Source organism: Ambystoma mexicanum, chromosome 2p (assembly GCF_040938575.1).
Source record: "Ambystoma mexicanum isolate Mex_15411 chromosome 2p, UKY_AmexF1_1, whole genome shotgun sequence".
NCBI lineage: Eukaryota > Metazoa > Chordata > Amphibia > Caudata > Ambystomatidae > Ambystoma > Ambystoma mexicanum.
The window spans coordinates 823,667,323-823,691,080 of NC_090923.1; the positions used below are offsets into that span (position 1 = coordinate 823,667,323).

At 44.5% G+C, this 23,758-nt stretch overlaps 1 protein-coding gene across 1 annotated transcript in view; it reads left to right on the plus strand.

Moving 5' to 3' along the window:
* LOC138566832 (HHIP-like protein 1) overlaps nt 1–6,071 on the plus strand; it is a 506,279-nt gene extending 500,208 nt beyond the window's left edge. Inside the window, exon 9 of the mRNA XM_069644523.1 lies at nt 978–6,071. Coding sequence (XP_069500624.1) covers nt 978–1,849 — 872 coding nt within the window. The 3' untranslated portion in view covers nt 1,850–6,071. The remainder of the gene's footprint in view (nt 1–977) is intronic.
* The last annotated feature ends 17,687 nt before the right edge of the window (nt 6,072–23,758 follow it).

Below are 23,758 nucleotides of genomic sequence, written 5' to 3' on the forward strand. Positions count from 1 at the left end.
TTAAATGCAATCGGGAACACTTCTAAATGCAATTGGGTACACTTCTAAATTCAACTTTTCTCAGAGAGGCTGTTGGGTGCAACTTTTAAATGCAATTGGGAACACTTCTAGATGCAATTGGGTACACTTCTAAATGCAACCTTTTATCATTAAAGTTGCTCAGAGACAGATGGTTACATACAAAAATCAAGCAAGTACTACAATGCCTCCCCACGTCCCCCAACAATGTTACCTATTCCGGCGAGTATTGTTTTCCGCAGTGTTAATGTTAACAGCATTCTGCTAACAAACTAATGGGAAGAGTGTAAAACGAAGGTCAATGTGTCTACCATTGGCCTAGCCCTTGAAACCATGGATTACAGCCTAATGTTTATCCCTATGTATCTCTTTAGCATCACACAGAGGAATGGACATTTGAAGTGCTAGAGCATCTCTATTCTTTAATGTGAATCTTTCTATGGTTATGCTCTCCTCCTGTTAACTGTTTTTTAAGGTTGTACTACATTGTTTTCTGTAAAATACAGATTTTTGTTCGCTTAAAATATGTTGTACTCTAGACTTGCATTTGGGGAGTTGTGGAGTGTCCCTGCTGCCTCCCTGGTTATCACAGTATAGACTGCCTGAACGTTGCCTCCTTAATATGTACACTAGGAATCAAAGCAGAGGCGTAGCCAGGATTGTCTAACAAGCGGGGCCTGAAGCGAATGTAGTTGGGCCCACTGCAGTGACATTAACATCTGTAAATGCCCACGCTGCAATGCTGTGTCAGCATTCACAGATATTGGGTGGGCCTTGCCCGCTCAGGCCCTACATTGTCTACGCCTCTGGATGAAAGAGATGGCAGAGCGGTCTGTTTCAAATCCAGATGTTCCAATCCCATCCCTCATAAGCAATTACTTGTAGTGAAATCTCCCATTCCAAAAGTATTCTTGGACTTGAACGCTAATTTAGTAAAACAATGTTCTTTTTCTTTTTAGAATTCATTCCAAGAAGTAAAACGACGCCTATGCCATCATTGGCTCCTACACCTAATGCAAGTACCAAGAAGGCAAGTGGAAGAAGCACTCGGAGGCCAGTCTTGAACACTGCTCCGCCTGCAAGGAGAGTGGTGCCAACCTTACCTAGGGTCAGACTTATAACCAAAGCCCCTAGGGTAACACCGGCAGCTACAAGGACGATATTCACCCAGAGGCCAAGGACCCATACACCAGTGCTTTCACGGTATGGAATGAGGAGCTCACCTTCAACCCCAACAAGGACGCCAGCGGAGACCTCTTCCAGCTGGTACATGCTGCTCATGGAACGTCTCAAGACTGATCTGACCAAGTTGGCAAAGACTTCTGCACCCTCCATCCATCTGCATCGTCCCATGACCCCGGTGCCAACCCAACAGCCCACCCTGACCACAGCAAATGTGGGCCGCAGAAGCGGCAAGCAAGGAAAGCGCAAGGGGCAAAAGAGGAACAAAAAGAAGCAGAAAAAGCTGAAGCATGGCACGGTCCGACTGGTCAACCAGGAAAACCTACCTGGCCGAGGCCGGGTAGAAATACACATTAATGGAGAGTGGGGAACCATCTGCAATGACATGTTTGACAGCAGGGCCGCTGGTGTCGTGTGCCGGCAGTTGGGCTTCGCTTTTGTCTTAAAAGTGGCCAAGAAGGCAGAGTTTGGTGAAGGAGTCGACCTACGTATTCTTCTTGATGACGTGAGATGTGAGGGCAATGAACAGACCCTTCTGGAGTGCCGCCGGTCAAAGATTGGGCAGCACAACTGTGGCCATGATGAGGATGTTGGGATTATCTGTGGGCACACAGAGGCAGAGGAGCCAACGGAGGAAGAACAGATCTAAAAAGTGATGGATATTGTTGGGCTGGGTCTATTGCCTAAACCAGGGTGGGTTGTATGAACATCTCCACATCCCCCATGGTTTTCCATTTTTGTGAACTGATAACATGTAATAGGTTTCTTTGGATGTGTTTTAATCTGGAATCAGCACCAAGCAGAAGCAATAGATACAAAATGGACAGATCTGCTGTAGGCAACATCCTGCATCCGCATTGTTCAGGCTACGCCAGACCACATTCTCTATTCAGAATAACTTTAAAACCTGGTGTCCCCCATCCTAAGCCATGCACAAGCCCCAAAAAGCCAATAGAAAATACTTCGACGTTTGTTCTAATGCTTTTTAAAAGAAATTCGGTGCTATTCTGCAGAGTAACATCCACCCTCCCACCTGATCATTGGTGAAACGCCTGCTTGCTCATGTTGACATCACACAGTACCTTCTTTGCCTCACTGTGTGCAGACAGGACTTGCCCACACTTCACTTGAAAGACAAAAGATCATTTGCTATTGCGAAGCAGAGAAGGTGCTCCGGCCTAGATGCCACAGGTCAGGTTAAAGATTTCTGGGATTGAAACGCATGGCACAGAAGAGACACTAGGTGCACCTGGCACAGCAGGTCTATGCCAGGACTGACCAACACCAGAATGATGACAGTTGACTCTTCTGACTATTGCGGCTGATTTGTTTATGTGATCAAATTTAAAATATTCATTTATTTGTAGGGCCGTGTGTAAGGAATGCGTGGTATCATTTTCCTAGACATATTCTGTTGGATTCGCGTTATCACTTCAATGGAGCTAATTTTTTTAAAATTAGTAATTTGGCGGCAGGGCTCTGTTATGTTTACACTTTAACGTAAGTGGTATCCCGCTGCCAAAATGTAATAATTTGAACCCCGGGCAAAAGGCAAAGTACAACCATGTACGCTACCTTTTGCCCGTTACATGTTCACTCAGCAGTGAGTAAACGCTGCCTGGCATGCTTGCATGTCGGACAGCGTTTAATGTTCATTGTGAACACTGCTTATCATGCAAATAAACGTTCGCCTGTCATGCTCGCATGGTAGGCAGCGTTTACAATGGATACCTAAGGGGTCCACCCGATTTATGATGGTGTATAGAGCTAGCAGACCCCATAGGGATCTCCAGCATCTGCACAGGTATAAAAATCCATGCCAGTGCAAATGCTGGAGCATTTTTATGGTGGAGAGGAAGGAGTAGGCGGGAACGCAAGTTGCATTCCGACACCCCCTCTCTGCCATACAAATGATTGAAAATGGAGGATAACTTTAATGGAAGGCTTTTATGCTTTCCATTAACGTTACACCCCCCCCCCAACAAACATGAGCCCCAATATGTTGTAAAGACTTTGGCAATCTCATATCCGTAGTGCAGGAGAGAATTTTAGTTTGTCATTCAAGGAGAGGGGGAGAGGATAACAGGTAACATGTCTACATCTGCTGTTATCTCTGGCTGTTTCGCCACTGTGCAGTATGTCTTGCTTTCAATACCGCATTTTATTAGGGTCTGCTGGCTCCTTTGCAGCAGGCCTTCGGGGGTAAATCAAGTCAGCTCTTAACAGCAAACATTGGAAACACACCTTTCAAGAAGCTGGAATCTAATATGCAAAATCGGGTAAGTGGCGTAATGAAGGTATGGACTGTCACTAAAACTAGCTTTGCTGAGAAGAAGACAGAGAAATGCCACAGATGAACACTTCAGCATCTGATTATTAAAACAGCAGGTCTGAACTTAATTTCGAAAAAAAGAAAAGACAGACATTTTAAAAATCTCATCAGGAAAAGCGTTCTGGAATAATATTTTTTTTTTAATCTAGGTTCTAATTTTAATTGCTATTTGAGCAACATTTAAAGCAAATAACTCATCTTTTCTTCATTTCTGGCAGTTATACAGTATTTATTTGTTCCTTTCCTAAAGTGTTCATCCTGTGTTATTTTGGCGGATTTATGTTAGGACGGACATCGAGGGTAGACTTGCCCAAATGTTTGTGGACAGAAAATAGGTTTTATGCCAGTTATTTATTTTGGGGAAGATACGTTCCTCATCTTTCCTCCTCGGCTCCTAGATGCAGGAGCAGTGATTACAGTGGTATAGGCTAGAAGCCCCTGGCTTAACAGAGAATGGGATGCTTCAAGGTCCTGATGAAGGGGTGGATACACTGGTGCAAAAGTAATAGCTAAAGTCTCATTAAGATCCAGGCGGTCAAACCTTCGGATGGGGTGGACATAGGAAAATAGCATGGGAAAATAGCTGGCCCTATTATCTTGTCCTATCCCAAAGGACCACACCTGGAGATTCCTCACAGTTGTCCCCGTCGCCCTGCAGGGGCTCATCTAGCTGGCGGTAATCTGTACTGCGATCCCTGCTGTCTGACTGAATTCTGATGGACGGGGTGCGCATTTCCTTACCACCTCTATCACAGATCCCAGTGGTGAGCAGGCATTTACGGTAGTGACCTGCATGTAGAACCTTGGAGGATCCCAGCTGCCTCTTTACCCGCACACATGCAGACATTCATGGAGCTGCCGTTGCTGTGTCTGGAGAGCAATTTCATCATTGGGGAAAGGGTCGCGATCGGCCTTGCAGAGGCAGGATCCGTTGGGCTGCTTTTAGTGATGGCACCACATTCGTCTAGATGACCTGCCCCAGCTGAACAAGCCTGACATGAGGTAAACCAATATGATTTAGAAAGCTTTCGTCCAGGATCCAGGGGAAATCGCTCTAAATAATGCAGACGCCCTCCACATGCCATGCGTGCTGAGAGTTCTCATCCAAGCAAATGCCTGCACAGTACATGGGTGGCCAATGACAGGTCATGGGGCATAGCAAAAAGTCCCCTAGAGACATGGCAGAAAATACTGTGGTGCATCAACTGAGGTCCCACTTATCCCACTGCAAATGAAACACCATTAATTTCCACTAGGATTTTGCTGGTGGTTATTTTTTGGGTAAAGTACACGTGTTCTGTGTGGGAATCCATAACCCAAATCTGACAGATTCAGAGCAGAGGGTAAGTAAAAAATAGCACTTGCTTATTCCTCATAATTCTAATTTAGGATGAGTGAAAACATGTACAGAAATTGTATTTTTGCATTTTCCCTGCATTCCTTGGAACCCTAAAGGAGGCCTGAGCAAGAAGTCAGAGGATGCCAATGTCTGGAGATGGCGAGTGGTTACCGAGATCTCTGTTGTATCCTTTATTAGTACCCAGCGAGGGTCAACCAGAATGTAACAAACATTCTGATTGGCTCTCGCTGGGGCATTACCAGACCGGGAATGCCGCGGCCGGGATTCCATTCCTCTCTTCCCGGCCTGAGGCGTGGCAGCCCCTCAGCCAATGAGGAGGCTCAAAACGGGGCCTTCCCCGCTCCGAGCCTCCACACGGCTGGGGGCTGCCATCCTCCCCTGCCGGGGATTCAGGTAAGTGCCCCCCACACCCCTGCAAACAATCCCCTCCCAACCCCACTTACCTTCTTATTTCTCCTTTTTCGGGCATGAACACGCTGGGAACACTTCTGTTTCCAGCGCGTCCGCTCCCGATGGCCGCCATGGAAATGGAACACGGACTCTGTTTTCCCTTCCCCAGCAGCCATTTTCTTTGACTTTTTTTTTCTGTTCCGAAACACTGCAGCATTTCGGAACAGAAAAAATGCTATTGCTACCCCGGTCTTGCGGGCCGGGGTACTAATAGCAATAAGCCCCTCGCCGCAGAGGCATTTCTGATTCAGGTAATGCCCCAGGGCCTTCGTTAAGGCCCTCGCTTTGCTCTGGCCTATAGCCATGGGCCACGGGGCATTACCTGACTCAGTAATGCCCCCGCGGCTCTGGGCTTATTGCTTAAATAGTGGGGTTGTAAAGGGCCCTGAAATGATGAGCAGAGTTTAAAGCCCATCCCCAGTAACCACCCACTTATAAGCAGCGAAAGTAAAAAGCACTTCAGCTCCACAGGGTGGGAAGTGGTCCAGAGAAAATGTTGTGACCAATCACAAAACAACTACAAGAATTCAGAAAGCATCAGAGGATACACGTTATTACATGAAATAAATGCTGGACATTTGCCAAATGTTATAGTGTATGAGGCTTTGTTATAAACGGAAGTGGAACATTGCTGTATAATACAAACACTTGTACTGTACACCTGCAAAATCTCTAAGGGGCACAGAGTGCCTTATTTATACATAAACAGATAAATGACTTGGAGTTGTGTTTTGGCGTCTTTCCTCTTTGTTTAGTAGGATAGGTTGATGGGTGTGTGTGTGTGTGTTTTTGTGTGTGTAGAGCGATGCTGGTTCTCATTGCTGGGATGCCTTGGAAACGAGTGATTGGAAATGCACCTTGTAAGTGTTGTGCCTGCCCTTGGTAAATATTAGATTGGTCTTTTAAAAAAAATATGTGCAGCTCCTTAACTATGGATCTATAAAAATATCAAAATAATAGGAATATTGTAACTATGTTTCATTTAAAAAAAAAGAGTAGGGTATGCCCCGCATTCACCGGAAAAATATTATTGACAAATATCTCAGAAGCCCAAAGTCACATATGAATTCTCTCGTTTTACATATGTCATCATTGTGTCAACCGATTGTACGTAACCTCGTCAGATTCCAGTTTTGGACGAACAACTTGGATATCTTCTACGTTGGTGGTCTATTGAGGAGCCCAGAAAAAAGATTATTTGATTTATGCATGTTTAAATGTTGATACCAAACTGGACCACTCCGTGTCGGTGACAACCCGGAAACCCTTGGCAAAACGTCACCGGTTGTGGCCACTAATGCATATTGGAGCTGAGTTAAAGAGGATGTTATCAGCCGAGTCTAGGGTGCAAAGGGAACGGTCAATAGCATATCTGGAACACAAAGATGAGGAAGGGATGGGGCCTTTCCTAAAGCCCATGGCGACTAGAGTATTATACGTCCAATTTAGATTAGGAATTCTTCCTTGGGCAGCTTTAGCAGGCAATCTGGAATTATACACAATTTTTGCTTTAGTTGCCAGATGTATCTTGCTTAGGCCAATTGTCAGAGGACAAAATGTGTATTAGTAAAAATGAAAGTTAAACTAAGTAAGTATCCCATATAGTAGCAGTATTGTGTAATATGATTTTAGAAGGAAATGTGTGCATGTAATTATGGATCCCTATAGTCTTGCGCTGAAGCACTTCATCTGTAATGAATTACTGGATTACTAGTGGATGTTTTAACATCTATCCACCTTGTTTTGTACTCTTTACACACTCGATATGGATGAGACACTTTCTTGACTTGGCTTTATTAGGATTTACTGAATTGGTTTTGCAATATGACACCTAGTGTAGCCAAAAACACATTTTATGAGTGAAATGGGGGAGGGGGTGGTATTGCCAGATGCATACATCTATGCCAGTGCTTGAGCCAAGCCAAGCATTTCTTGCCCACCGCAGTGCCGCTCTCTGCCCCAACTTTCAGTGCTATACAGATGACACTCAGCTCATTTTCAGGCTATCCTCCGCCACCTCTTCTCCATCTCTCATCTCTGTCTGTCTGCCATCCAGGAGTGGCGTGCTTCCAATGATCTCTGCCTCAATGCCAGTAAGACCGAGATTCTCCTCATCGGCACACCCACTGCCTCCTTTCCTGTCACTCTCTGGCCAGCCTCTTTTGGCCCTCTTCCTGCTTGGCTAAAAACCTCACGGTCATCTTCGATTCCACACTGTCCTTCTCGCCTTACATCTCTAAGAAGTCACACTACCAGCTGCACCTCCTCGGAGGTATTCTTCCTTTCCTCTCCTTCCCCCAGAAGCTCATTGTCTCCAGAGCTGTGGTTCTCTCTAGGCTGGACTACTGCAACAGCCTCTTTCTAAATCTGCCTGCTTCTACTCTCCGCCCTCTGCAACTCATCCTGAACAGGACTGCGGGACTTGTCCTTGGCCTACAGCCCAGGGATCATATCTCTCCAAGACTGAAATCTCTGCACTGGCTCCCAGTGGCTGCGAGGATTAAGTTAAAAACCCTCTGCATTGTCCACAAGGCCTTCTTGGGTCTGGGGCCTCAATACCTTCAACTCTCTCTTCCTGAATATCTTCCTGCTCGAGCTTTTCGCTCATCTGCCTCCAACTCCCTCAGGGTCAGTCACTTCTCCAACCAACAAGTTGGTGGTAGATCTCTTTCTTATGCTGGGGCCTCCCTCTGGAACAGCCTCCCTGAAACTTGAGGAGAACCATCTCCGGTTCCCGAAGCACCGCAAAACCTTCCTCTTTGCTTCTAAGTTCTCCCCTCCTCTCCCCTGCTGAACTGTTGGCTGAAACTGCACTGTTTACCTGGCCACCCTCTGATCTTGGGCCCAGGTCACCTACCCCACCAGTTGCACTCCGGCACTGCCTCCCTGGCAACCCCCGCACTTGGGGACGGTTTTCTGTATCCCTACAGTCCCCCACAATCACTTGACACCTGATGTCTGCACTTACCCTTGCACTTGTCACCAGCTGGCTGTACTTCTCTTATTGTTTTATTTATTCTATTTATCCCATGTACTGCTCTGTCCCCACGGCCCTACGAGTCCGCACTTTTCCCCTTCCTCTGCACTTGCGCGTTCTGTATGACACTTGGCCTAGTAGGATCATTGTCTCTGTCTTCCCTCTGTTCTCCCCTTGCCACATCGCACCTTGAAACCCTTGTGCATAGGTTCATTCTAAATGCATTTCAAATCAAGCCCCATGCCTCTCAATACTCACGACATGCAGGTATTGGTGGCCCATGTCATAACAGGAGATACCATTGGCTCATTTAACCAGACATTCACAATTTGCAAGTGCATGAATGTAAAAATATAGCTGTAGCTGGAATTAAGTGTGTTTATAAAACGGAAGTATCTAGTCATATTGGCTTACGTCTTACTAAAGGAATATATCCGTGTTTGAAGTTGACTGCTGGGCGATGTAAAGGCTCTGTTACGTATTAAAACTGTATTTTATTGTGTAAATGCTCTTAACTTTATGGCTTCTTTTCTGTCACTGTTTAGTGAAACGCAAACATAATTGCATAGACAGACAGCATCTGCTTTGCATCATTTCACAGTACTGAAACTGTGGAGATGAGCCCCTAATCCCAAAGCGGGCCCCTCACTTAAGGAACGAGTACACGCTTGTACGTAAAACAAGTTTATTGTACAATCATGCGGGGAGGAGGTAGATGACGCCATAGAGTCAAACTAACCCAAATCTCAATGAACCACCTAAGCTGATATAGAATTTTGCAACAGTTAAAACCCTCCCATATATTTTATTACAATCCACCCCCACACATGATTGGACACACCTACCACAAAGAAATCCCATCTTTATCCAATTCTTCCATTCTCATTGGCCACTTGTTATCTTAACTACCATCTTCAGATCATATTCATGGCACACCCCTTTTTAGGATTCGTCCTGATATCATCATGCTGCTAAACATTTGTGTGTAAACATAATTCATTACTAGTAACAACTGGCTGAGGCCTTTACCCTTAAATATAATTACACATGGTTCACATAGATACTTCAAGTGATATGAAGGAGACTGAGCAAACAGGCTCTCTTTGAACTGACAATAGCTATTTCATCTGCCCCGGGCTTACTGGCTTAATTGAAACATTCTAATCTAAATGATTACCATTTCAACACACACATCACATCTGAAAATACAATTGAAACCCCTGGGTATCGATTATTTTGGCCTCGACTGCCACTTCACCTGATGTTTTATTGCTGGTCAAAACAAATAGCCAAATCACTTCTGCATGATCCCATGTACTTAAGATTACATCTGCTTTCTGTGATACTACCAGGCCATAAGAAACACGACCAGTTTCTTTAGCCGAGCTGTCCATCAGCTAAGGTTGTAGTTACTTATTTACCTATCCTCTGGCCTATGAAACTCTTCAAAACCAGTTTCTCAAAGTCAAAGCATGACTGCCGTGTTTTAATCCATTTGCAAAAAAGGCCCCTACATGTAGATTTTTTAAATTCCCTCTGTATGTATATCAGTGTGCATGCATGTTTAACTGTCATATTTTCTTCACAGTGGGTTCTCTGTGACCAGTCCTCTTCCTTGCATGTGCACTACGAAAACTCCTTGTTGGTTGTGTTTTGTATTTCATGGTGGTTTTGGCATTTGTCTTTCTACGTCCCTGCAAAGCTAATATGTATCAATTTAACCAAAAAGTAACCCTAAGTAACATCTCATTTAAATTTAACTACACTGGATACATATGAAATTGCAACATTGCACCTAGTTCAGCGCACGCCCAGTCTCAAATATGGTGCTCGAAACATTAACTCCTCTTTATCATTGGACCTTTCCTGACCACCTCAACAAGCCCCTACAATCTGAATAAATAACATGTTGTCAATGTTGAAAATAATTATAATTACCATATTTTTAATACCTATTGCCATCTGATGAAATGTTTTCAGATTGAAACAGTCTAACTAGTTACATTGGTACAATTGGAACGTAACATGGAGAAAACATGCAGTTGTATCTAATGAAGCTTTAAAACAATGTAGAATTAAATGTAATTGTAAGTGAATTCAAATTAAAAATTAGAAAATTATAATAAGAAAACTAGTCCTTATATTCAAAGCACAAGCCTGGTCTAATTAGAGATGCTCCATTTTAAATTATACACATGCTTGCTGTCACAATGCAGTATCGAAACTTGGCTCACTGAAGCAGCATTTTACTCTCATGCTAGCGAACAGCAGCCTCAGCACATATTCATGTAACCTTGCTTGCCTTTCCAGGAGTATGTATATGTATCGAGTGAAACTACTTTAAATGACTAGTGATAAGAGAATGTGTGCTTTAATTGATTAATGAATGCACATAGCACTGGTATCCCCTCAAGGTGGCAGGAGTGACTTTGGGAGACCAAGGCTTGTCCTTCTCCTCATGCAGGTCAATTGCACCAATTGTAAGGAGTAAACTGCTTCTGAATGAAGTCATAGAGCATTAATTTGGTTTCATTATAATTAATAATAGGCATGCTATATAAGCTGTTGTACAGGGTAGCAGAAGCACAGCTTTGGAATTGTTTGGAGATTGTGTACTGTTTGTTTCTGTGTACAACCTGCAACACTGCTAGTGCAATAGCAGAGTTTGTTTTCTAATACAGAATTTGGTGTCTTCAGCCTCTGATCATTGGCTGAAAACCTATCCCAGAGGACCATGGATGAGCCCTCTCAAAAACACCCTGGACCCAGTTATGAAGGGAAGACACTTTGGGCCTGATCACGGGTCGGGCGATATCCCGGCGGTAATGCCGGTGGTATACCGCCAGGGCAAATAGCGTTACCGCTACTCGGTCTGGCGCTATTAGCGCTGAATCATGAGGAGCGGGGTAACCATTACTGCCCATTCCTGTTGCTGGAGATGCTATTAGTGACGGCGCAAATTGCGCCACCGCAAATAGTGCCAAAAATGTCCATTTGTTGGTACATTTATCTCCAGCTTTCAGCTGTAGGTAAATGTGGCCATACTCGGGATTGGGCAGACCCTTAAATGTGGCGGTAATAGCATTACTGCTGCATTTAAGGGCCACCGCCCAATCCGTGATCAGGCCCTTTTTCTTAAAGGGGATCTCGCTGCGGGGAGTGCCCATGGGTTAGGAAGCCATTTTGTCAACTGGAGAAAGAGACGCTATTATTCAGAGGATGGTTCTGTAAATGTTTAAGATTTCATTGTCCTTTGTTAGTTCTTTTTATTGTGTCTGTCTATTGCAACTGTAACTCTGGATCTGTTAAACCCTGTCTGGTCAGGGAACTGTTGACTGTTAATAGTAGAAGCATCGTGGACAACGGTATTCTTGTATGAACGATCTTCAATGAATGCAAAGAAAATATTTAAAACGTCCCTGCACAATCGTATCACGTCGGACAGCCTTACATCCCTCGAGCAAGTCTCACAAGACATTACAGCTTGGTGGAAAGTGTTTGTACGGGGTCAACATCAGAAAACACTCTACAGGTGCCAAAAAAATGACTATGTGAAAGAGTTTGTCCACCCATTCCCAACCCAAATCATTTGTGCAGTCATAGATGCATTGCTTCAGCAGCAGGTGTGGCTTTGGTGAATACTCATGTCTGCTCTTTCTATCCTATCAATAAAACCTAATCAGGATTACATTTCTACCTCTATGTGGGTGTAACCCTCATCTTTTCCCTACCCTGTCTCTGGACTCATGCTGATGTTCGCGTAATGGGGGAATACATTTGGGCCTCATCACTAGTTGGGCGGTATCCCAGCAGTATTACCGCCAGGCTACTGCCTATGATAATAGCGTTACCGCCAACCGGTCCGGCACTATTAGTGCTGGATCAAGGGTTGGGCGGTAATGGGTATTCTCCATTGGGTCCATTGGACCCAAAGGGGCATTTTTGGCGTAATTAGCACGCGCTAATAGTGCCGCCCTAATTGCGCCTGAAAATGGGCGTTAAATTGGCGCATTTAGCCCCAGTTTAAAGCTGGGGGTAAATGCTGCCAGACTTGAGATTGGGCGGACACTTAAATTAAATGCGGCGGTAATAGCATTACTGCCACATTTATGGGCTACCGCCCAACTCGTGATGAGGCCCATTGGGTCTTAACACTACTGTGTGGTGCATGGTTACTGGTTATTGAAAATCTGATATTAATGTGGCTTGAACTGTATTGCAGCACTACTGGGTAGAGCCCAGTTACTGAATAGTCAATCATGAGCCATGTTGGGTCTAGCTGTGTTTTAGCGCTGTAGTGTGTGGCATTGTAAGAGAGCGGCAACGACATCCTTATAGGTTATTCCTTGTCTACTCGTGTGTGAATGGGATCATGCAGATTAAAGCAAGTTGTTATTATTATTATTGTGTATATTGTGTGCAGACCTGGCTTCAACAAGCAACAGAGCGCTTTACAGAGGTATACAGCAATACAGATACATAATAGAGCGCTTTACACAGGTATACAACAACAGTACAGATGCATAATGGAAAGGAAGTCCATCTTATTTCAATAATGCAAATTACTCTTCCAAGACTTACACATTTCTGGAGGAATGGCACTATTTTACACATATTGATGCCGTTAAGCAATTTCCCCAGGAAGGTACATTTGATCTTAATAAGATTGTTTATATAAGAGGAACTTTAAAGATCTGTCCATTGAAAGTTCACCAGAAGAAGTGGGATCCATTCTTTGACTGGTACGCTGAAGCCACTAAAAGGCTTTCTGAGTCCAAGACCAGAGCTCTGAATGATGCCCAAGGGAAACCCCAAGATCAGATAAAATAACTGAAAGCAGAAAGAGTACATTTGGCCCTCCCTAAGAACAGAAAAGGTTATAGACGACTTTATATCTGGCACTTCAATGGGTACACCCACCTAACGAAACTCCAAAAGATATTTTAGAAATGTATAATATTAATTCTTGCACCTGATCAGACACCAGACCAATCCTAAACAGCTGCATCTGCTCTGCGATCTTTACTGGGTGGGTACTTTTAATTTCAGAGCCCATATTTATGCAGTGAATCGCCAGCATACAGTCAATACACACCTATACGATCAGTGGGAGGCTCTACACGGTGACCACTTTCAGCCATGTATGCCCTGTATGATGGATGGGCAAATTCTAATCCCTCTGGCACCACACTTGCATCTGATGCATCCACAACCTTTGAAGGGTTTCCTTACATGTCCTCTCGAAATGATGCTGCAGCATACCCTTTGAGACAGCTTCCTGGGGCAGGCAGTTCATTAGAGAATGACACACACCAGTTGATCTATTTATTATCATGCAAAGGTTTCCCAAAATCTGTGAAGACCCTGTTAAGATTCGAGAAGAGTTAGAAATTCAAATTAACTCCTACAATCCCACACGTTCCAATCTCAGCTGTTGGGAGCTGCCTTTACTCCTGTCAAGTACACTCTTCACAGGCATGGTACACCACACAATATCACACATTTGTTCCAAGAAAACAGACTAGACCAAAGCCAGTACATGCAAAGTAAGGGGGAGAATCTGGCTTGCACAAGGTTTGATCAGATTTCAGGGTGCGTAGTGCAGCAATTACAGTACCATAAACCAGGCTGAAGCCCAAGATATCCAATCGAATTAAGGCAGTACTCATTGGTAAGAACGTGTCTGAAGTATCTAGAACTTTACTGAAGTGTTATTAGCTGCACATGCCTTTCATGAAAAGGCAGAAAGACTGAAAGAAAGAAGCTAGCAAGGCTAGCTTAATGGTGTTACAAATCCAGCAGTTCTCACCCTTTCAAGGCCAGGCACCGATCAGGTAATCATTCTAGGGGAGGGGATGAGGAAAAGGACCCCTGTTAATGTGTGAGAAGGAAGAGCCCAGGAAAGATGGTGAATGTGTATAATCATCAGTGCAATTATTGCAAAGGGTTTGGACATTAGAAGCCTGTGTGCCTGAATCGACCAGCTCGGCAGTCATTGTGAGCAACACAGCTCATTCCTTTTTCACAGTCATTTCCAGCCCCTTCACCACATGCCACGTTTGATGAACAATAGGACAGCAAGAGCGGCAGTAACATTGCTGCACCACTGATAACACTCGATCCTTATGGTAAGTGTGTTCTTAAGGCAAATAGCGCTTGTCTTGTTCACACTGGAATATTGAGCTCAGCTTAGAAAACCTCTTAATTCACATATGTGTCCTGCACAGATAAATTGGTAATTGTAGTAGGTATTGGGCATCCACCAATACCCCATCCAATTACACAACCTATGTCCACCACTTTGGCTCCTATTTCTGAGCATGTTGCATTTTGATTGAGCCCTTCTACACCAGTAAATTTACCAGGATTGGGTTTATTTTGGAAAATGGGTTGTACTATCTAGTGGCCCCCTCCTGGAACGTCATTTGGATGTACAGATATGTAAAGAATTGGAATTTTTGGTTCTGTTTCAGAAATCTCCTAAATCAAAAAAGGATTATTTTCCATACCTGTGCACCCTGCCAGTTAGTATTTATTCTTCTTTCCTTTTAAACATCTCCAATATTAGTTTACTCCTTTATCTCAGTGGTATGTGGAAAGTGACCTTTTTGACCAGATTCTAAAATGAAATCTTGACTTGTTGGTGTTTAAAGGGTATCCGTCTTGATTCAGTATGTTGACGATCTTCTATTGGTGTCTCCCTCATTGGAAGCTTGCAAGCAACATTCTCTTTTGCTATCAAGGGAAACGAAGCATCTAAAGGAAAACTTCAATTGTACCAAACCCAAGTTCATTAATTGGGTCACAATATCCCCGCTGGGGAGAGACACCCATCTAAACATCAAATCAATGTCATTTTACAGTACCCAGATGTGGGTTTCTGAAAGTAAATGTGAGCATTTCTTCGTGTAGCTGGCTACTGCTACCAATGGATTTGGTTCAATTATTAAAACCCCGCAAAGCCTTGTGCAAGATTCTGTCCCCTAGTCACCTGAAGATGGAAGAGGCATTTGTCAGAGTCAAGCAAGAATTGTCAATATCTCCAGCTTTAGGTCTGCCCAATGAACCCTTTCACTTGAATTGTGATGAATGTGAAGGGGTTTCTCCGGGTGTGTTGACTAAAATGCATAGTGAAAAACACTGTTATATTGCATATTACAGAGTTGCATTAGATCCTGTGGCTACAGTTTTACCATCTTATTTATGTGCTGACATGGCAACTCGTTCAGAAAGCTGATACTTTGGTTCAAGGGGCACTCAGTAACTGGAGCAGTGCCTCCAGTTGTCATAACATTACCCCTGAAAGGCAAGACCCAACAGAATTTGAATTCACTTTTAACCAAATATGAAAAGGTTTTCAGCTCAGCTCCTAATGTTACAGTCAACCGCTGTTCTATCCTGAATCCTGCTTCTTTTGCTACCGACAACTCCAGATGGGGAACCCCATGATTGTCTAGTGGTGACAAAATATGTACCACTGAAAACACCAGAGATTATTCTGTGTTCTGATGACTCTTGTTTACATAATGATCTGGGCAACAGTTCATTGGGGTATGCAGTTTGTACGCTGTATAAGGTTCTGGAGTCATACTTGTTGCCAAATGTCTGAACCGATTGCTCTTACCTGGCTTGTGTACTGTATAAAGGGATATCTGCCATGTTGTATACCGATTCCATCTATTCCAATGGTGTGGTTCATGGCTTTGGCTTATTGTGGAAGCAACGTGCCTATCTGACAGCAGATACTCCTATTCTAATTGGTGTCTATGTGTCAGCACTGTTTGAAGCACTTTTGTTACCTTCTGAACTTGCCACTGTAAAGTGGAAGGGGCACAATGTGTCAAACTAAGAGGGTTCTAACAGCAATGCTCTTGCAGACATTTCAATGAGATCTACAGCCATAGAAGGCCCCCAGGCTACCAACAATGTACTTGTCTGTATTTCTGGTCACTGACTGCAGCTATCTCCAGTCTGGCTGTACTGCAGGACCTAGGACCATAGTCAAGAAAGAAGCGTTGGTCCAAGAAGAATTGTAAGTTGTACCCTGACACTCTTTGGAGCTCTCCAGTTGGATGCAAGGTAGTGCCCAGACGGTGTCTCCATTATCTTGCCAGATTGGTGTATTCTGTAGCACATTAGAAAAGGGGCTATGGTCAATCGAGACTAGTTCCTGTCATACTTCCCCACAGTGGCCCAGAACTATTGCAATAACTGTCCTGTGTGTTTACACACAATTCTGGAAACTCTGCAAAGACATTTCCTTCTGCACACCCAGATCCCGGAGGTCCCTTTCTTAATGGCCAAATAGATTATAGGCAGCTTCCCAAAAGTCTTAGTTATGAGGTTTTTTGTTAGTCGTAGACATGTTTTCGGGGAGGATAGAGACCTTTCTGTGCCAAAGGGTGATTCTGTCATTGGTGGCAAAAGAATTCATACTGAAATTATACGTCAAATTGGTTTTCCTGAAGTTACTAATACTGGGAGAGGTACAAGCATCTCTCAGCATTTTCATTGCGCCCATCACCCTTAATCTAGTGGATCAGCAGGCTGCTGCAATGGTGAGATCCAAAATAGAATGTCAAAGGTGTATAAAGAGATTGGCCTGAAGTCCCACCTCTGCATATGTAAAATAATCCAAATAAAAAGAATGTGTTACCACAAATGGGATTTTGCGGGATGACCTATGTGCATGGCTACCATTCCCTCCTTTGGCAGCACAAGGTTTGGATTTACTCTTGAAAGATTACTTTTATGAGCTGTTGTAGCCAGACCGCTCCATGTACAGTTCCAGGAGGCACTGCTGCAGGACCATGACATTCCCTTACACCCAGAGACTGTGGCTAGCTTCGTGTGCAGAGAAGTCTTTCTTTGCAGCCACAGTGGCGAGGACCCATTCAGATCCTACTCACCATGCAGACTGTGATTAGGCTCGAGGGGCATCCAGGGACGTCATTTATGGGGTCACAATTGCGACCCCTGTGGTCTCCCTTGCTACCCCTAAAAAACAAAACAAAAAAGGTTTTTCTTTTTCTTTTTTAACAAATTGATGCTGCTGGGCTGTGGCCAATGCCATGTCCCCCTTCTGTTTCTAGAGTGGCTGGCTTCCTGCTCAGGCTTATTAAAAAACAGGGGATTCCACAAGTGTAACACTAAACAGTGACCCTAAATAAGAAATAATAGGAATAACAAATCATTTATCTTTCTGGAATTCTATACAATAATTGCTAGACTCATTTCAGGCACACTTCAGGGGGTGAGTCACTGATTTAGTCTGTTCTTAAACACCTCAAATTCACAATGCAGACAAAATCCTCCAAAAAGCATTTAGAGTAGAATAAGCATCCATTTCAGACCATGTATTTTGCTTTTCTCAAGTTGCAGTTACAGCATTTCTTTTCTGCCAATACATATGGTGATCCATTCTTGTATGAAATGTGTATCACGTTACAGTGATATTGTAACCATATGTTTCATAGTGTACTTCGAAACAATGCTATATGATGCCAATTCCTGTTTTATCAAGGGGTAAACAGTTGTGTTCCATCACTTCCTGTGATGTCACTTTGGGGTGGGGTCAAATGACATCACTTCCTGTGATGTCATCAGAGGTCATGTGATGTCACTTCCACTACCCCTGGCATTTTGGTGAAATTACATCCCTGGGGGCATCCGATGTCGGCCTATGCCTCCAACTGCCGAAACATAAAGCATCCTTCCAAAGCAACAGAATTGACAGCACTGGTACAAGAATACCACAGGCATCAACCTTGTGAAAGCAAATCATGCTTTTGAACTGTACTTGGCATGCAGTATCAAGCACTTTGCATCTGAAGTAATTTAGAATTTCACTGTGTCAATATGAATCTTATATGGTTTCTAATGCTGACGCTCCTTCTAACTGTTGCATCATTCAATACTACCAATCATGAATGACAGGGCCCTAATGCACATCCTTTGATAGAAAACATGAATAATTTCCTACGTGGTACCCTGGCAGTCTCAGCATGATGGGTCTGTGCCCCTCTACCATAAGAACTTGCCCAGTCTGGACATTATTCACACATGGTTTTCTCAGGCCATCGGAATTCACTCCTCCAGATCAGCTTCAGAAGAAAGCAGCTGCAATATGCTATTCCTTTGCTACTGGCTTTCTCTGCTAGAATAATACGAGTTCCCTGTTCATGGGCATTAACAGGTGTATATATTCTGTATACTGTATTCACCAGCACTAGTGCTGTTATTAGCAAAGTTACTTTCTCTTTAGATAAGCGATTCGCCAGCAGACCTATTTTATCTGGGCACCTTCAGCCATAAAACAGGTTAGCTATGGATTGAAGTGGGAGCTGTTATATGTGATATACCCCAACCTGCCATCACTTCCAATAAAGAAAAGGGAATCTGCTTGGGAAATATTAATTGAAGGTATGGGCTAACAAATGCCTGTCTTAAGTTTTAAATTCAATCATGATAAAATGAAGCTATCCCCGTTGCTGGAATAATGACGCATCAATTTCCCTTTCACTGATTACTCATGAGTAGGTAGCTAAACACACTTTTGTACTGCGGCATCGTTTCGCCTTCAGCACTCTCCTACCCTCAAAAGGAGATGAAAGTACATTGGTCCCAGATTATAATGTAAATCTCACTCAGATTATCTCTCACATTAGACAATCTGTGGCTATAGGACACAAGAAGAAACCCTTTTGTACCGACTGAGCAGGCGCCTCCATAATTAATGGAAGCCAATGTGCTTTAAAATGTTTGTAAAAGAAGACAACACCTTGAAAGTATGCAAAAAGTTATGAATGAATACCTCAGAAGAGTAGTATGACACCGATTTACTTATTGCATTTGATGACACGCCCAAACCCTTAGGTGTCACAGTGTAAATTGCATACAACATACACATCTTAACAGTTACAAAGAACTTCAGGGTCTTACGTCATAGGCGTCTACATCAAACTTGAGGAACTTAGACGTAGGCTGCATACATCATTGACATGTTAACAGTTACAATGTCTTAGGACTCTTGAAGCATTCACAGAATGCTGGTCTTTTTTAAATGATAATTCAAAGTATTTAGAAGTGTGAAGCTAGTGGTCAATAGAATCAAAGGGGGACTCCTGTGGAGAAAAAAAAAGTTGTTTGCAATGAAAGCTTAAAACAAATTAGATTGAAATGTAATTGTGAGTGAAGTCAAACAAAAATTAGAAAAATATACTGATTTAAGAGAACTCGTCTGATATAGTTGGGGGACAGCATTTTAAATGATATATGCTTGCTGTCAGAATGGGGTATCAAAACCTAGCCTACTGAAGCATTTTATCTTGCATGCAAGCTAACTGCCACCTCATCACACATTTAAGTAAACTCCCTTGCCTTGCCAGGGTGATGTTTATGTATGGAATGAAAGGTCTTCAGAGGATTAATGATGAGTGTGTGCTTTAATTGAATAATGAATGCAAATATGAACTGGTATCTCTTGGAGGTGGCAGGAGTGAGCGTGGATGACGATGCTTGTTTGTCTCTTTGTAGAGGTCCATTGTACTTCTAGGAATGAGTAAAGTCCTATTAAGTAATTGAATATTGTATTAGAACGAATGTGTTAGAAAACCTGTATACATTGTTGTGATGTGCAGAGAAAGAAATGAGCGTTTCCTTCTGCCAACACTTAATTGTGCAGGGAGAAACATCATATATTTCAGATTATGCTTGCAGAATTTCTGTTCACCACGTTGAACGTCTGAACTTCCTGTGTGAAATGAGGGAAATTGGCATCTTTGTGTTTCCCAGTTGGATATGGCTGACTTGTCCTGCTTCCTGTAGGATCACATCCCAATCCCTGAAATTGAGCAGCTTGGCCACTATCGCTCTCGGGGGTGCCACTGGCGGCGGCGGTCTGCCTGGCACGCTGTGTGCCCATTTAATTGTAAACAGTTTAGAGAGGCCCTGTGGGCGTAAGGTTTTTAAAACTAACTTTTCCATGAACAGTTCCATGCAGTTCTCCTCTTTCTGGCACCCCTACACGGATGTTGCATCTTTGGGAGCGCCCTCCGCTCTTTCTTCAAGGGCTCTTGTCACTCCCAGTAGGCCCTTAACCAGATTTTGTAGTAGTGTTAGCACATCCTCCAAGTCGCGGACCCGTTGTTCTGCTGCAGTTACCCTTTCATTCACCTTCTTCAAATCTGCCCATACCAGAGAGATGTCTGGACCCACTTCTTGGAATCTTCCTTCCAACGCCTTTTGGGAGTGCTGTGTTGCCGCCATTAGACTTTCCACGGTGACTGCCTCTGCTCCATGATCAGCCTCAATGTTATCCTCCATTCATCCCGTGGTTTATTTTGTTTTGGCTTTGCTCATACATATAGAGCTCAATTTTTTGTTACCCATTTACCAACATTCTCTCTTGGCACTGCTATCCAAGTCTTGGTGGCAAGTTTGTGCGCATCAATTAGCGTACCTGTGTTTTGTTGGTCAGCTACGTCTTCTAGGTGCCCTGCTGTTCTGTGCCACCAGGAGCTCAGACACCACTGACGTCCAGTAGCCATTATAAACACATGGACTCTACACTTTCTGCCTAATCTCTATATAGATGGCAGTGCGCTAGGCCTTAGGGGTGCTCCCTGTGGTTTAGCACTAATGCCTCCTTTACAGCAGTTTCAAAAGGATTGACCAGTCACCTCTACTTTTAATCTTACTGACTGCAATTGTGGCACAAATTACAGATCACACCAGAGGGCGTCCCCCACTTACTGCTCCAAATTCAATCCGTAAGTGTATCTGCCGTCTGATCCTGCTTCTTGTGTTCCTTTTACAGATCCTCTGTGGGCACCTCCTCACATTCACTCCCGTGCCTGACAGGCCGATGGACATGCATGACGGGAGCCTAACAAAAGCTTCCCGCCTTACCCACCGAGTGGCACCAATCAAGCGCTATCCCCACAGCGCACTTTCCCATTCTCTTCTGGCCTCATCCCATTTGCTGATAAGCTCCATCACCCTCAATCCTGTAGTTGCCGGCAACTTAATTGGCTCGCACAGGGAGGGGGGGGCGCTATCCTATGTGTCCCCCTCTGAGGCTTCCAGGCAGGCAATCACCTTTTCCACGCCTCCCATATTTTCCACAGTGGGTGTCTCTCTTTCCCTCCACAAGATGGCTGCTGTGCTGTCACCAGAGGAGAAGGCCTTGAATCAGCGTTCCCTACTCGCAGCTGTCCAGATAACCAGACGTGCACCAAAGTGGCAGTTCGGTTACCAAACACTTGTTCTCCGTTTCCATTACGAAATACAAGTTTTAAAGCAGGGTTATGGCAGGATAATCACGGGCTGGCCTCAGACATCTGCGGGCTCATGTCCCCCTCGCTTGGTTGCTGGTCACGCCCTCCTTGCATGGTATGTTTGATTTATTTTGTTAAGAATTGGAGTGTGGCTTATGGGGACCTTCTTTTGTGTTCTAAGGTTTAGTATATTAGGGGCCTGGTCCAGGTCAGGCCCAGGAGTGGCAACAGAGTGACACAAACACAAGTATAATGCTCTCCGGGTCCCCGCTCCAACAAGCGCATGCGCCGCAGGGGCCCGTCTTTATCAGCGGCACACTTGACTGTACTTGCAGTCACTTAAAGGGACATTACATCCCCCCCTTTTCATATTTTTTTGCCAAACAAAACAATAAACAGAATATAGTTACTCATCACAGACCATTACATTTCTCTTTCTAACACATCACCCTTCAAACATATATATCACAGTTCAATGATACCACTTGAAGTATTGCACCAACGGGTGCACTCCGGCTTCAGGGAAAGTCCACTTCAAATTCCTGCAGATAGGTGGGCTGCCTGCGGCACTCTTACAGGGTAGCACCTTTCCCTTCCTGGCTCATACTCCGCCAAGGTCAAACCTCCTCCCGGGTCGGTCATGCTATCTCCCCGTCGCTATATGTCGGCCCCTCCTGGATCATTTCTTCTTTTTCACTGTCCGCACTTGGCCACCTCGGTGTGGAGTCGGCCCCCCGGGGTCGCTCGGGGCTCGACTCTGGGAACTGTCCCATCTTTCTGAAGAAACAGGAGTTGCTGGTCACCGTCGTATTGCCATCCGACACTGTTACCCTGGATCCGTTGGTGTCTGTCACCCTGAGCGGAGTTGGCTCATAAGGTAGGGACAATTTCCCTCGCACATTTCTTGTTCTCACCAATACCTGATCTATCTCAAAGTGGTCACTTCGCAGATTCCTTCGGTCGTTCACCCTTTCATTTGCCATTCTCCTTTCTTCAGATACTGCAGCATCATCAATGATTTCGGATGAGCATGGCAGGTGGTCTGGGCGAAATCCTCGCAGGCATCGTTGAAATAGTGCCTCAGAAGGGGCCACCCCTGTATACCAGTGAGGAGTTGCTTGATACTCTGCCAAAAACTTGTATTGGGCACGTCTCTCAAACTCCCCTTGCCCATGGGCAATCCGGAAGTCTTTGATCAATAGCCTCATGACCCTTTCAGCATCCTTGTTTGCTCTCGGCCAAAGTGGCATAATCTTCCGGTCGGTAACACTGTGGTCACGTAAATACTCTGCAAACCCACTACCTTGAAATGGAGGTCCGTTGTAGAGTATATTTCAACTGGGAGTCTATGCAAGGCAAATATCCTCTCCAACGCCGGGATTACATCCTCCAGTGCTGTGACTCAACAAACTCTACCTTTGGGTATCCTGACCCCTGATCGACAAGGACCACAAAATGGTTGTCTCTACAGGTCGATCCAAAGTCCAACTGCACCGTGCCCCATGGCACACAGCTCCTGTCTGTAGACTCAATCCGAGGCTCTCGTCTATGCGGCAGCGCCACCTGGCACCACACACAGTTGTGGACAAATTCTTCCACTGGGTCTTCCAGGCACAGGAACCACACCTTCATGTGGAGCCAGGCCTTGGTCTTGGCGACACCCTGATGGCCTTGGTGTACCAATTCCAGCGCCTTGCTCACAAGGCTGGCGGGGACCACCATCTTCATGCCCCTTAGTACCAAACAATCATCTAGAAACGTGAGTTCTCCCCTCACTCTCCACATCCACTCAAATGCTGTCCTCACCTCTATAGTCCTTGCCCCAAACTTCTTGAGGACACTCCGCCACCCGCTTCTCATTCCAGCAGCCTGGAGAATGGAAACACTCATCGACTGAATCCTTTCAAATGTCATCGATTGACATGAACGTTGGGGTCATCGCATTCGCAATGCTGTTTACGTACTCCTCGGTCTCCACCTCTTCAGAGCTCTCGGTGCTCGGGCTAGGGTGGCGTGACACAGTCTGCAGCATTGGTGACCCCGGGGCGGAACGTGAGTTCAAAATCATACTCCTGTAAAGCAAGGAGCCACTTCATTTCTCGCTGGCGGCTTGGAGGAAGAGCCGGTCATGATCGGAATCAAAGGTTGATGATCCATGATGA